General features: G+C 33.0%; 1 protein-coding gene across 1 annotated transcript in view; it reads right to left on the bottom strand.

Moving 5' to 3' along the window:
• PARP8 (poly(ADP-ribose) polymerase family member 8) overlaps positions 1–16,652 on the bottom strand; it is a 217,234-nt gene that overhangs the window by 43,916 nt on the left and 156,666 nt on the right. Inside the window, exons 11-14 of the mRNA XM_051990612.1 lie at positions 16,515–16,640; positions 14,728–15,289; positions 12,429–12,482; positions 12,230–12,325 (exon numbers count right to left, since the gene is read on the bottom strand). Coding sequence (XP_051846572.1) covers positions 12,230–12,325; positions 12,429–12,482; positions 14,728–15,289; positions 16,515–16,640 — 838 coding nt within the window. The remainder of the gene's footprint in view (positions 1–12,229; positions 12,326–12,428; positions 12,483–14,727; positions 15,290–16,514; positions 16,641–16,652) is intronic.

The following is a 16,652-nucleotide window of genomic DNA, read 5'->3' as shown; positions in this document are numbered from 1 at the left end:
TGCCAACTTTAAGAAGTTAACTTTATTTACAAAGAATGGGCATGAACCTAATCATTCCTTACATCATTTGTGAAAGCAGAATGATTTTTGTGCAACAAATTTTGACTTCAATAACCTCCTGAAATCTACAGCATTGAAATATTCACTTTGTGATTACTTTGGAAGAGCGATCATCTTTCAAGCCTAATACAGTGTCATGCATGTGATTTATCTCATCCCCTAAGTTACATTGCATTAGGCAGCAGATGAAGCTTGACATAATCCAATTCCCTGAGCCACTGCACCCCAGACAAAAAGCATTAGTTATTGCCAATGTTCTTATGCTTACTTGTTTCAGAGGATGACTTATTCATTCACTTAAGCAGTAGGAAATTACGGAAAACATTCCTATCCTCAATAATATCTCACCAATTATCAAGATTCTTGCTTTGTTTCAGTCTGAAGCACATCATCATCATCATCATCATCATGGTGATGATAATGTGTCTTCTGTCCTTTTAAAGCTATGTTTTATTTCAATATAAAAGTTTCTGAGGGAAAAAATACTTGAAATTAAATGAAGAGAATAAATACTTCATCTAATCACAAGAAATTTTCAATCAAAGGAGAATCACCATATAAATATTTCAACATACTCAATACCAATAGGTTGTGCTATTTTCACCATCTTCCTTTTACCATCAACCACCACTTAATCTTTCCTCCTTCCTAACTTGAGGTGAACACTTCCTCATGCATTCATCAATTAGTCAGTAACAGAGGCTTCATTTTTTCTCTTTTTCTTAATTCATCTTATGTCTATAATGGACTGTATAAATATGAGAATAATCAAATACAGGCCCTGAAAAATATTACTTGTGCGAGACTTTATTATTTCATTTGTTCAAGACATAAAGCAGAATAATCATTGGTGAGGAAGAGACCTAGAAAAACTAGGAATTCTGTAATGGCAGGGAAATGTTCTTCTGCTATTAGCATATCGTATTTAGCATATCAATTCTGACATGAAATCACTGTTTAAGAAGTTAAGACCATAAATGTGAATGTAAATGCATGAAGATTGAGTGTACAATATTATTGTTGAGTTTGAATAAATGAATTACATTTACTTTTACACTATTTCTTTTTACACATATATGAATGTATGTAGGTGCCTATATAAATACTGGAGCATTGGGAAAAAAAAACCCAACAATCTTGTAACATATAAAGTCTTGCTTTAGGACAGAGGTTGAAAAATTATGGCTCCTGAGCCAATTCCTAGTGCTCTTCCCACTTTCCAGTTAGTTATAACATTTAAACATAGTACTAAGATCACAAGAACTGAAAAAAAACTTAGAGCTCATCTAGACTGATACTGCCATTTTTCAGGAAGATGCAGAAAAAGTAAGTGATTAGACTATGATCAAAAAGGAAGTAAATAGTAGAGCCTCCATTTGAACCCAAGTTCTCTAACACAAGATCTCTTTCCATCTATCAAGATCCCTAATTAAAAAAAACAAAAACAAAAACAAAAAAGGGGAACCTTTGTGTTATCACTTGGTTTTTTTTTTAATTTACAATATTTTTAAACATGATTTTATCCTTTAAATGTGTGGCTAATTATGAAGCATGAATACTATGCTTATTTAAGAAATTATCAACTCAATACAAATGAGATTCTCTAATATAAATCACATTGCATTTCTTGTTCTCTCTAATTTGTAAATAATTAAGTTGACAATGATGATAAGCATTATGAGGATGTTGTTGATATCTGGGGCAATCGTGTAAGTTCAAAGATAAGGATGATAAAGATAGTAATGAATATAATGCTAATTATGTTGATGGTGATAGTGATGCTGACAATCCCAAAGAGGCTGGTGATGGTTATGGCCAAGATGACAAGGACCATAACACTAAGATTGACATCTGTTATGATGATGGCATTAAAAAATATTGACAACTTCGATAATTATGACAATTTTTTTTATTTTTTATGCACTGGACTACAATGAATACTACAGGGACTTAAACCATGTCTGTGTCATCAGTGAGACTCGCAAAGACAAGTAGAAAACATGAATTCCAGTTGATATGCAGAGAAGCTTTGTAACACTTGGTAAACCCATCAACTTCACCTCTGGACTTTCAGCTAGTTTATGCTGTTTAGCTTGGTGCTATCTCTGGGCTCAGCAAGTTTTGCCCTTATTTGCTATACTATAAGCAATTCCCTCCAACCCTTCTGCCCCCCCCCGCCCCCAGTTCTCTCATACTACCCCACTTATCGTTTGTAAAGATTGTAAAGATTCCAACACACATGGTTCTTTTTAATGATGAATCAGCCAATTCCAATAAACTTGTGATGGAGAGAACTATCTGCACCCAGAGAGAGGACTGTGGGAACTGAGTGTGGATGACAACATAGTATTTTCACTTTTTTTGTTGTTGTTTGCTTGCTTTTTTTTCCTTATTTTTTTTTTTTTGATCTGATTTTTCTTGTTCATCATGATAAACATGAAAATGTATGTAGAAGAATTATACTTGTTTAACATATATTGGATATATATCTAGAGGAAGGATATCTAGAGGAGGGGGTAGGGAGAAAGGAAGGAGAAAAATTTGGAACACAAGATTTTGCAAAAGGTTGAATGTTGAAAACAGTCTTTGCATATATTTTAAAAATAAAAAGCTATAAAAATAATTAATTTGACTGGTCAGGACCTGAATTGTGTATATTTGAAATAAAGCATTTCTAGTCTTTTTTGCCAAGATATCAAGTCTGTTATTTGTTCATTGCCTGAAATTCATTATGGGCAGAAGTTCAAAATTGCAACACAAGATGGCACTCTAGTAGAAATTTCTCAACTTAAATATATTCATTTTAGATGGTCAATACTAGATAGCCCTTTGAGGACAATATGAGAAGTTCTTTGGGACTAATGTTCCTTACTGAAACACTGTAATTAATTTCATAGATTTCCCTTTGCCCTCTCCCTCAGTGAACTTTGATTATCTCGAGGGAAACCACAAAAGCTATTGAAAGAAGGCAGTTACTTAAATAGCCATTACAGACAAACCAAATATGCAAATAATACATTTTATTACACAAAATTTAATACAATGCTTATTCTATGCAATTTTGCAAATCATTCATTAATTTATTTTAAAACTTTGTAACAAAGCAATTATATTATCTTGTCATTTCTAAAATATTCTTTTTCTTAGTGCTATATTATTAAAGTATTTGACCTTGTTTTCCAACTATTAATCCATAAGGTTCAAAACAAGCATTCACAGGATCTTGTTAATTTTTGGAGGGGAACATAGATAGATCCTCCTGTCTATTATTAAAAATTAAATGTATAATGAAGTAGCTTACTAATCAGAAAACAGTATTTTTTTTTTCCTTAAATGTATTTCTGTAGGCAAAAACCTTTGAAACAAAAGGAAAACAGTTTTCTTAGAATGGGGTAACAAATTTAGAGATGTAAGGAAACCCAAAACTCTTAATTTTGTAAATAAGACAGTTTAAAGCCAGAGATGCTTTTTTTAAAAAAAAATTTTAAAAATTAAAATTTTTTTTTAATTTTTTAAAAATCCTTTGTCTCTAAGACAAACCTTCAATCTTGTCTCCAAATTCTGGGCTCTATCTATTATATCATGCTTCTTCTTATTTTAACCAGAATGCAATAGTGATCCCATCAATGGTCAGAACTATACAACTGAACAAAAACATTCATTGGCTTTTATTCTATATATTTCACTTTTCAATGGTCAAATCATTTTTTTTATTTGTCTTCACTTCTCTCTTCTTCCTAGGAAAATATAAGCTTCTTAAGAACAGAGACTATTTGTTTTTTAATTTGTCTCCAACAACTGATGAGGATGTGAAATATAGAGGGCCTTAAAATATTTATTAAGGTGAAATACATTGAAACATGACTTTAAAAAGCAATTTAAATGATTATATGGAGTGGGAATTTTCACTACTTGTTTTTAAAAAATGGAAACAGATGAATTTATGGACAATAACCTGTGCTTCTCCAGGCAACGACACCTACCTAGCAACATATGCTTAGCTGCAGGATTCAAGGTTATCTTGACCTGGCTTTGAACCCCTTTAAACTCCCCTAAAATATCAGCCAGCAGACTGGCAAAGACTGAGAAGAATTAGGACGAGTGTGTTGGGTGTGTCTCATTAATCAGGACGGCAAAGGGCTGAAGCCGTCTCTATACAATATGCCTAGTTTCTACTAGTACATGAAACATTGCCTCTTCATGCACTGATTGGCTTATATGCTTTATGTTTTTAATGTTTTCTTAGTAATTTTGCAATTTTAGGACTTAAAAATGGAGAGCATAGATACAATAAACTTGTCTTGATCACATTAAAAAAAAAAGCAATTTTAGGTAAACAGTAATTAAACTTTGAGCAGTATGTCAGAAGAATGACAACGAAAATTAAATACTTTTTTCTTAATTAATGATTTGAAATAATCTCTTTAAATAAAACATAAATCACATGCAACTTTACCCAAAATTTCATATGCCCTCTACAGAACTGCTGAACTCAATTAATATGTAGATAACTACCTTAACACATATACTTGACATTACAAGCATGACATTAATTTTTTTTTAAAAATTCCTTATCAGGAATCATATACATTGGATATAATAATTTTAATATCCTGAAGCTTAACACAGCATTGATAGACACAATCAATAAATAGATAAAACAAAAGACAGAAGAGAGATTACCAATGACAAACTATTTTTGTCACATGTGAGGTAATGAAAAAAGCATTAAAGTTGGAATTCCAATTCAACATATAAGAGCCAGCATTTTAAAAGATTGTATTTATATGCCCATAAAAGAGATTTCCCCCTCATACTAAGTTATTTATAAAGTATAAAAGCACATCTATAAAATGCCATGGTTCAGAACAAACATAATAGCAGAATACTATTATATCTTTTAAAATGATAGTTAGCTGATACGGATATCATGCTTTAATTCTTACAAAGCAATTTATAGAGGCTTCACCTTTGTTTAAGAAGATCTGAATTTTCTTAATTTTACATCTCCTACTGGAATGTATATCAATTGTTCATTTCTTTTTCATTTTACCTCTTAAAAAACCAAGAAGCTTTAACACTATTTTTCTAACAATTTCATATAAATTTTCAATAATTGTACTTGGCGTCATGATAAAGGTCCCTTGTCAGTCATCTTGAGTAGAGAGAATGTTCCAATTACATATTGTCTCATCTGTCTTTTTCAACTATGGTAGCTTCCCAAGAATCAATCTAAAGAAGTAACAAATTGCACTTTTTCCTCACTGGCTTTGGAAGCATCAGAAAGGTGAGATCATATCTAAGATACATCATAGATGGTACCTATATAAAAAGGGCAAGGTGAATAACTGGTCTAGCCAGTGCATCCATATCTAAGATCTGTCATATTAGCTTCCACAGACAGAAGACAACAGAATCTTATGTCCATCTCCAGCCAGATGTACCTAATATCCTCAGGAAATTTAGTCCGGACAAAAAAATTGTGTATGTTCCTTTTCCCTTCCTTATTATACATGTTTTGCCACGTAATCACTCTTTTGGAGAAGTATTTGCAAATAAACAAAGGAAATTAAAGATTAGGAAAAAGTGATCAAGGTGAATTTTGAAAACTATCTTTCCATGTATTTGTGAAAACAAAATACTGTTTAAAAAAAAAAAGAAATTGTGACTTTAGTGGGGACAGAGACAGAGAATTACTGTGAAGCATACCTAAATAAGCAAAATAAATTAAATCTCAAGAAAATTATTTGAACTGACTTAGAGTGTCTTATTTATCAAGAAGAAAACTAATTAGTATTAGATGATAAGGAAATATGTATTGAAAGTAAAAGACTATCACAAAAAATCTTAAAACAATTCTATAGGTTTATGAATTTGATGTTAGAAAAGAATTATGAGAGCTCCATCAAATAAACTTTTGTCATAAATAACCTAAAGTTCACATTTGTTATTGATTTTACTTAATTAGGCCTGACTAAAGGACTAGAAGTAGAGTTCAATATATAGTGCACAATTAGAAACCTTATTTCTATATATATTTTTTAAATTATATGAGTATATAGAGAGATAAATTCATATTTAAATAAAAATTTTGGGGTATTCATACATTTACACAGGCATACATACATCTGTTAATATGTATATGTGTATATCAAGAAAATCTGAACAATTTCATTTATTCTAAAACTTGGGTTTTGCCTTTGCAAATCATAGTACTGGAAAAGTGAAACTTTTATCATCCTTAATGTTCTAGAACATAAAGAAAATATGGATCACAACTCTACAGCTAAGAGATACCTTAAAGTGAGGGTATTTAATTCAACTCTATCACATTACAGATTGAAGACAATGAAAGTCAGAACAGGTAGACTTTCCCAGGCTCAAATGGCTATTAAATATCTGAGGCAGGATTCTGAAATAACTCAATTTTTGGAGTAAACAGTGTTATGTGATCAGTATGGGTTGTAGTACACATAAGGAATAATGTCATAAAATAATATTCCATTAACATAATAGATTCGGGTTCTTAATAATGTGGGTACTGACTAAAAAAAAAAAAAAAAAAAAAAAAACCTCAGATCATAACTTTCTGGGTTTTCCAATCTCAAGTGACTCCTGCCCATGTTCAAACAAGAATATGGAATTGGAGTCTATCCAATATATTGGATTTCACCTTGAAGAAAAATAAAAATTTATAGATTAATAATCTTGTTCTGTTATCTATTATTCTTCCATTTCTGCTCCTTACCACATATTTCTCTGGTGACCCGCATGCATCACTTTTATAAAAAATGAACATATTTGGCAACCAATTGCTTCATACTGACTTATTTAAAACTTTTTATAATCATCATTACATGAGCAAAAACTCTCAATATGAACGTATTTGGCAACCAATCACCTTCTATTGGCTTATTTGAAACTTTATATATGAGCAAAAGCTCTCAACACATTTTACTGGCACCAGAGCATTGTATGATTTATTCTGTTTTAGACTCACCCTACAGAAAAAGAAACACTTTTAAAGGACATTATGCTCCTTTGTTGGTCCTCCCTGAACATCAATCAAAAAATACTGCCCCCAAATGAAAAAAAAATTCTGAAACATATGAATAGTAGGCCTGGTTATAGGTCAGTCAAAACATAGATTCAAATATGTGTGAAACTTTAAAAGTAATTTTGCAACAATGAACTCATCATGGAAACGCCTATGCTTATTCTGGAGATGAACAAAGATCTATTTTCCACATTCTAGGAAAATGATTTGCTTGACTAGTGCTCTAAGTTAAATATTAGAACCTGTGGGTTACAGAAATAGGGGAAAAAAAGAAATGAAAAGTGAACAGAAGTTGGCTCCAGAAATAGGTCTATTTCTGGGAAAAGAGAACAAATAGCACCTGGAAGAAAACTTTTTTTTTTTTTTTTTTTTTTGCCAACTGCTACCTCTGATTGATTTTCAGAAAAGCTCCGAGTCTCACTCTTAGTTTTCAAACAGATTGAGAATGGAGAAAAGCTTGGTTTTATATATTCCATAGGTTCAAGCTAGAATATTGTGTGTGTGGGGGGGTGTGTGTGTGTGTACACAGGCACTGAAGGAAGATGGAAGAGAAAGGCCCTGCTTTATGCCTGGGCAGATATTGTCAATAAATTCCTGTTTGCTTTGACATCCAGACTAACTCTAAATCTTTCCCCTCTTCTAGAGTCACAGGCACCTGGTTAACTAAAACGTTCAAAAAATCAGCAGTAACATCATAGAAGAGACAGAATGAGAATACATAAAGTAAAAGAAAAATAGAACCCCCTCAGATACCGATAGAGTGTAGAGCCTTTGTGAAGCAAAAGATTTATTTCACATCAGAGATTTTAATCTCCAACTAGGAGATGAAATTTCATTTGCTTGTCAAGTAATAAACTTCAAAAGATTACACTACCAGCACAACATTTTCTAGGTTTTTTTTTTTAAAGAAGGCTCAAACTAATTTATCAATCTTGTCATCTTAGAGTGCAAATTAAAAAGCAGCAACTGAATGGTGCCAAACAGATAAAACACCTATATCTCACTTATTGTGGTCCTAGAATATCACTTCTTTAAGGGAGATCAGTTCCATTTCCTTAGAATTGTTCGTTGCTTCACTAGACGAATTACTCAGACTAGATCTAAAGTCAGTTTTGTGAAACACTGGAAATCAAACTAGCCCCCACCAATTCCCATTTCCAAACAATCCAATAAATAACTCCTGATCAACATATAAAAGTACCAAAAATTAGTAAAAGGGCTGGGGCACCATTGTCCAGAACAAAAAACAATTTACCCTTCAGGGGGAAAAAAAAGAGATGATAGATAAAAGCAGATGCACCGATAAATAAAAATGTATACATATATGCATATATGTATAGATACATAGATACCTAAAGAAAAATGTATATATGTGTATATCTGCATGTATTTACCATAATAGGTCATAAGATCTAGACAGAGATATCTGCAAGTTGTGTCAAACATCCAAGGGATAGTTTTAAGCTTCAATAACTTTAGAAATAAAAATGCTACAACTTCTGAAAAACAACATTTAGAAGGTTATATTTATGTTAAAATAATATTTGTTAAAATTCTATATAAACCACTATCTTGTAATACAGGAAATTATTGAAATTTATTAAAATTTTTCAATAACAACTGCTCAGTAACTGAAAGAATTGCAATCATTATCCTAGCATGAAGTCATCCAAAGAATTTAATTTACATGCAAGCATATGACAGTCTTGACATTAATTCATAAGAAAAAAAGTCAAATAAAAATATATCAGATGACTAAGGTGATCAAGCAAGACTTCCTCTTTGGACTTCTCAAAGTCCAACACTTTGAGCAAGGGTTATTTAGAAACTGCCCAAACAACAACTAATGATAAATGTTGGAGGAGATATGGGAAAATTGAGGCATTAACGCATTGTTGGTGGACTTATGAACTGATCCAGGCATTCTGGAGAGCAATTTGGAATTCTACTGAAAGGCTATAAAACTGTGTATAACCTTTGATTAAGCAGTGTCATTACTGGGTCTATATCCCAATGAGATCAAAAAAGAGGAGAGAAGTTCCACATGCACAAAATTTCTTAAAATACTTCTTGCTTTCCATAGCTATTTCCAGCTTCTCCTTCTATCTCTACTACCTGGAAATCTCTCTTCCTTTGAGGTCTATTCAGTCCATGATTTAAAAAAACAAATAATATCCTGGTAGTTGTCAGCAATAGAATTCCAGATTATCCCCTTCTTTTCTCAAAGAATTCAGTACCTGGCCCATATATTTTTTTTTTCTTTTCTCCAACTTCTATCCTCATGCTAGGGGGAGTTGAACATACATAATGATTTTCCCTCAAATATTAATCATTCAGTTGCTCAACCTATTTACTTCCCATGATCTCCTGCTCCATTCTCTTTTAGAGATGCAAAAATGGCCATGTTCCTTAATGTTGCTAACATCCAATTCAAAATTTCTGAAAGCTTTTTAAAATGATCATAATCTATTAATTGGGTTTCAACTCTCCATCTGCCTTTCCTTACCAAACCTAATCTTCATTCGTATTTTGAATTCCCTTCATACCTTATTCTATTCCCAGACCTTCATTCTTAAAGTAAAAACTCTTCTTTTCTCCATTCTGATCCATTGCCAAACCAATTAAATCCTGTACTGTCCTCTTCACTTGATTTATCATATGGCTGACTCTGTCCTGCCATGGTAGAATCCCACAATTCATCTCCTTCATTCTTACACATGCACTTGAATGAAAGTGGTGGTGGGGAATCAAACAATGATTTAAATTGAGTTTATTAAAATATATGTTATACAACCAATACCACATAACTAGTTGGGAATCTTACCCTATCCTAATCAATTCATTAATTCCACTTTCTACATCAACTCTTCCAAACTTTTTCATCTCTTCTTAAATCTATCATGAGTCCAACTTCCCTTCTACCCACCCTCTCACCTAAGAACTTTGATTCAGATTTTACAGAAAAAAAGTAGTTTTATTCTGCGACCTTCATATCTCTTGCTCATTTCATATCACTTACCTGTTGCCCCTATTTCCTTCTTCACCCATATCTCACATGAACAGGTAGCCCTATTGCTTATCAAGGCAAACTCATCAACATGCATAAAGAACCAATTTAACTTCACCTCCTCTAATAATTTGTCCCTTCTATCGTTCCTATGATCTCATTTATCTTTGATCTTACCCTCTTTGAAGAAGGACCGTGCCTACTGGCTTTAATATCCCATGTGTCCTCCATCTTCAAAAACCCTCACTTAATTCTAACTAGCATCCATATCTCTTCTGCCTTTTATGTCAAAACTCCTTGAGAAAACTATCTATATAGGGAATTGTACTTTCTCTAATATCACTACTTTCTTAATCTAAACCTAGCTTCAATCTCTGAAACTGGTTAAAATTAGCAATAATCTCCTAATTTCTATATGCAACTACCTGACTTCTCTGAAATCTTTGACAGTGATAATCACCTTCTTCTGCCTGATACTTTCTTCTCTCCAGGTTTTGAGGATATCATTTTCCTCTTACCTCTACTTCTTCTCAGTCTCCTTTGCCGGATCTATACATAAGTCACAGCAATTAACTTTATGTGTCCTACAAGGTTGTAATTTCAGTTCATATTACCCCATGGATTTAATGATCAAACCTATGCTGATAATTCTCAAATTTACCTACCTGCTTTATCCATTCTATTTGACCTCCACTCTTACATTTTCCAATTCCCATTCAGACACCTAAAACTGGATGTCCAGTAGACATCTTAAGTTCAACAGTCCACAACTAAACTCATGACCTTTCCCTCTGAATCCTATCCCACTCCTAATTTTTGTACTGTCAAGGGTACCATCAGTTTCCTAGTTCCTCAGATTCACAACCTAGATGCCATCTTCAGTTTGTCATTTTACATATTTAATCTATTGCCAATACCTCTCTTGAATACTACTCCAATCTATTGTCTCATGTAGCCACAAATTTGATGTGATTCCCTCAACACAACATGCTTAGACTACTGAAGTAATCTGCTGGATGGAACTACCTACTTCAAGTCTCTTCCTTCTCTCATTTATCTTTGATTCAGCAGCCAAAGTGATTTCCCTAAAATACACATATAACTATGACAAACACCCTACCCTAACCCCAATGAATAAACTCCAGTGACTCTCCATTACCTTCATGATCAAATAAAAATATCCCTTGGCATTCAAAGTTCTCTATGATTTACCCTACCATCATCTTTCCAGTCTTTTTTGTAATGTCTTATTCCCCATATTACTTTTTGATACAATGACATTGGTATCTTTGTTGCTCCATGAAGAAATATTTTGGATCCAGAAATTTTCTCTGGCTGTCACAAACCTTGCCAGGATTATTCTCTCTCCTAATTTCTGCTTCCTATCTTCTTTGGCTTTGTTTAAGTGCCAAGAAAATCATGCCTTACACAAGAAGCTTTTCCCAAGCTCTAAATTCTAGTGTTTTCTCTCTGTTAATCATTTCCTATTTATACTGCATTTAACTATGTATGTATATTTTTGTTGCCTCCCCACTCCCAACCCATTATATTATGAGCTCGTTGGGGACAGGGGCTGTCTTTCTGCATCCCTAGATAATAACATGGTAAATGGCACAGATTAAATGCTTAGTGTTATATGATTTTATGAATAGTGCTTATTGACATACTATATTGCTATCTATTACACATACACATCAGTACATGATAGAAGCTAAACACAACAAAATTATTCCCCAAATTCCCATCATGTCATTTTCAAGTATGAAAATATTTAGCATTGCTGATTAACCAAAATGCCAATTTATCAAAACCCTCAATTTATTTGTATTCTCAATCTATACAACCATCTTTATTAAGCTTAAGTGTTTGTAAAAAAATATATTTAAATCCAAAATGAATGCCTTAATTAGTATCTAATCTATGCACTGATTGTTGTTACTGATAGTTAATTTTTTAGGTCATTATTCTCTTTAGTACGAACAATATGTAATTGGGCATATATGCTGTTTACATAATAAAAGAAATAATCTTCTATTTTTAACCTTTTTTTTTTTTAAAAATCTGTTTATTCAATTAGGACTAAATTTCTAGAAATGAAAACTTACCCGTAACATGGGGCCGTTTTGGAACACATGGGGTTCATCGCATACTACACAGTATTCATTTAGTACAGGTATCCGCTGCTCTGCAAACTCAATTGTCTAGGGATAATGGAAATGAAAGTAATAAGTTATATTTACAAATGATTAATGGGCAGACACAGAGCTAGACTATATCAATAATACATGGCTTATTCTATCATACCTGTATTAGAAAACCTCGGTCTCGTACTGGAATACATTTTGCATTATAATTTGGCTATAAAGAGAAAAGAGAAACAGCACATTTGAAGTAAACAATATCAATGAACAAAAAACAAAATTTCTTGAAAACTATGAACCTGAAGATTTTTTTAGGCTCTTCTAAATTAGAATTTTAAACCCCAAAGCTTGAGTTTTTTTTTCCTTCTTCATTCATTCTTCTACTTCTTAATTCCTCCTTATCCCTCTACTATCACTGCTCTTATTTTCTAAATAAAAAGGGCAATTTTCTGAATTTCTAAATATGTTCCAGTAGAAAGGCTATCATGATAATTTATCTTCTTTATTACAGGATCCCAATTCAACTTCTCACTCTGGCAAAATGACTGTAACGAGGCATTTTGCTCTACACTATTTTTTAAGCTACTCATTGAAATATATGAATCTCTTTATAAAAAACGGATTTTGTAGATGCTGAAAATGTCATTGCTGCACTTTGAACATTGACTTTCCCCACCATCCCTTCCCTTCTGTGTCTTTGAAAATATCTTACTTATATATGAAAAAGGATTATTGTCGACTATTTTCAAAATAACTTTGCCCATCTGATCTCAAATTTATTTTAATAAGATGCATCCTTTAAGAACATTGGCATAAACTGTACAATGCACAGAAGGAAGTTTTCATAAATAAACAACAATTAAATCCTGTTTTTTGAAGTTGGAAATATGTATGCATTGCATTTATAAATCTACTGAAAAACAAGTAGCTGAAAACAAATACTCTTACTAATTAGGTACACATCCTGCTTTAATATTACTTATAAAAGAGATTCACAGCATCTGAAAGTGAGATTGCCAGTCCTAAAAGAGATCTTAACACATCAACAACTAATGTTTATAAAGCAAACTTAATTGACCCAACAAGAGTAAAACATTTTCATTCATTTCACTGGACACTATTTTGTCTATGACAGTAATAGAAATGGGCTTTATATCACTTTATTTTTTCATACATATACAATTCTTCATAGCCCTATCTGGAGTCTTCTTGGCAAAGATATTGGGGTGGTTTGCCATTTTGTCTCCAGCTTATTTTACAAATGAATAAACTGAGGTTGTTAAAAGAGTTAACTTTTAACTCTTTCAACTAGGCAAGTTAAACATCATTAGTCACACAGTGACTAGTGACTAATCACACAGCAACTGGGTATCTGAGGCTACACTTGAACTCAGGAAGACTAGTTATCCAGATTTAAAGCCTGGTATTCTATCTACTGTACCATCTAGCTGGCTTTTTATAAATATAACTAACTACCTTTTTATAAACAATGAATATTAGAAATTTGCTCTGATAACCCATTTTAGAATAAACAAATTTGATCTGAAGCTAGTATTTTTGATTTTCATCCAAAAAGATTAAATCTCCTAAAGCAGCAAAATAGCCTTATTATCAGTTAACTATCTCATAACATGAACCTAGAGCATAGTTTTACAGTGAGAATTTAAATACTGCCTATCGATCTATCTACCTATCTATCTATATGTGTATATATGCATGCATGCATGTATATATAGAGATATAGATATATAAAACTGCCCAGATACAGCCTTTTACTATTAAACTTACCAAAAAGGATTCTATTTCTAAAATGTAATCATAAAACAAATCAGAAGAAGGCTATGTTAAAAAAATTTTGTTATAACATCAAAATAATATGAATTTTAAGAGGGTAAGGCTTTTCTTTTACCAAGTTTCCTTAGACACATTGCATGATGAGTATTAACAAAATACCTTTTTACACATTTCCACAACAGATTCATTATTTATAAATCTCAAATGAATAAATACCCTTTGCTTTTGGAAACCCAATCCAAAACCTGGGTCATACATGTAGCAATGTTTTGGGCACCTCCAATATCTCACCTTAAATTCTATTGCCTATAAAATCTTTTATCTTTTTGTTGAAGGTAAATAAGGGGAAGGGATATCAGAATATGATTTCATCAGCATAGGGAGCTCTAGGAGCTCAACATGCTCTACCAATGCCAAGATGTAATATTCTTCAACTTACTGTTTGTGGAAGTTACCTGGGGAAAGTGAGAACTTAATAAATAACAATATATAACTTAATCCAAGTTTATCAGTCAATGTGAGAGGACAGACTTTGAACCTAAATTTTTCTGACTCAGACTAGCTCTTCCATCACTCTGCCTATTCTACTTATCGTGAATCCTTGGCTACTGTTTTATTTAGCGATCTTAAAAAAAAAAAAAAAAAAAAAAAAAAAAAGATTTACATACAGCAGTCTGGGGCGATGAAGATGTAGATGGTGTTAAGATACCAATAAGCCCTGAGGTAAGAGAGAGTCTCCTGCCCTCTGCAATAGGTTCCTTGAAAAGCTCCGTTTTGGATGACTTGGGGGCACTGGGGTGAGACTTGCTGAGTAACTTATGATTCTTCAGCCCATCTAGTTCCTCCATTCTCAGGTTACTGGAGTAAGACCTGCTTAGTAGTTTGTGGGGCTTCAAAGTACTGTTGTGCTCACATCGAGGATCCCCAGAACAAGATCGAGTCAATAATTTGTGTGGCTTTAGAGTGATGCACTCTTCCTGTTTGACAGCTGCAGCACAGGGACGGCTCAGCAGCTTGTGCGATTTAATAGTCATAGCCTGCTCAGCCCGAGGGTCACTGGACAGGGAGCGGCCAAAGGTCCTGTGGGACTTGGTCCCACACACATCCTCAGCCTTGACTGTGCTGGAACAAGTCCTCCGTAATAGTTTGTGAGTCTTGGAGATGCCATCTTGCTCTGGTTTCAGTTTGGATTTGTTTTTACCACAACCTGGGGGAGGATAACTCGGCGACCTTCAAAAACAAAAAAGATAAAGAAGAATTGTTACAAGGACATGATTGACATAAAAATCATTCAAATACTGTCTGCATCATCAGTGTTCATCTGAGGAAAAAAAAAGAACTCAATAATCGATTGGAAAAGATGAATGATTATTTTCATCATTGTCATGTGACATGTTTTCTAATAAACTAGAACATCCAAGTTAAGAGTTCTGTGATTGTTCACAGGAACCAGAAAGAGATTTTTACCCCCTAATAAACTGTCTTTAAAAATAAAAAATAATATTTATCCAGTCCAAATAAAAAGTTAAGCATTTTAATGTTGCATGTATACACTCTGAGAAGAGATTATGTTAGATATAAAAAAATTTAAATTCTTTTTTTATTTTTGTTTAACTTCTTCTTTTTTTATAATTATAACTTTTTATTGACAGAACCCATGCCTGGATAATTTTTTTACAACATTATCCCTTGCACTCACTTCTGTTCCGACTTTTCCCTTCCCTCCTTCTACTCTTTCCCCCAGATGGTAAGCAGTCCTATACATGTTAAATATGCCACAGTATATCCTAGATACAATATATGTGTACAGAACCGAACAGTTCTCTTGTTGCACAGGGAGAATTGAATTCAGAAGGTAAAAATAACCTGGGAAGAAAAACAAGAATGCAAACAGTTTACATTCATTTCCCAGTGTTCTTTCTTTAGGTGTAGCTGCTTCTGTCCATCCTTGATCAATTGGAACTGAGTTAGATCTTCTCTTTGTCGAAGAAATCCACTTCCATCAGAATACACCCTCATACAGCATCATTGTTGAGGTATAAAATGATCTCCTAGTCCTGCTCATTTCACTCAGCATCAGTTCATGTAAGTCTCTCCAAGCCTCTCTGTATTCATCCTGCTGGGCATTTCTTACAGAACAGAAATATTCATATACCACAATTTACCCAACCATTCTCCAATTGATGGACATCCATTCATTTTCCAGTTTCTAGCCACTACAAACAGGCCTGCCACAAACAAAAAAATTTAAATTCTAAAAAAAATTTGTAGAAGTTAGAGGTAACTAAAATTATTGCGATGAAGTTGAAAGGGAAACAAAATGAGATTCATTGCCTAAAGTTAATGACAGATATTACAAGAGAAATGAACTACTTAAAAAGATTGCCGTTACAAAGAGGAAAATGAGTATTATCATCTTTGTAACTTAGCAAGACAATGATAAGTAGACTGTTACCTGCGCAAGGTAGAAAATATGTGAAGAGGGGATTTCACTTTCTTCTCTGAGAGTTTCTTATTGTGTGTGCAGTTGGATTTTTCTTTGCTCTGTTTCCACTGCTGCGTAACATATGTCTGCATGATTCTGCAAGATGGA

Source organism: Antechinus flavipes, chromosome 1, assembly GCF_016432865.1.
Source record: "Antechinus flavipes isolate AdamAnt ecotype Samford, QLD, Australia chromosome 1, AdamAnt_v2, whole genome shotgun sequence".
Taxonomy (NCBI): domain Eukaryota; kingdom Metazoa; phylum Chordata; class Mammalia; order Dasyuromorphia; family Dasyuridae; genus Antechinus; species Antechinus flavipes.
This window is presented reverse-complemented; position numbering and strand designations above follow the sequence as displayed.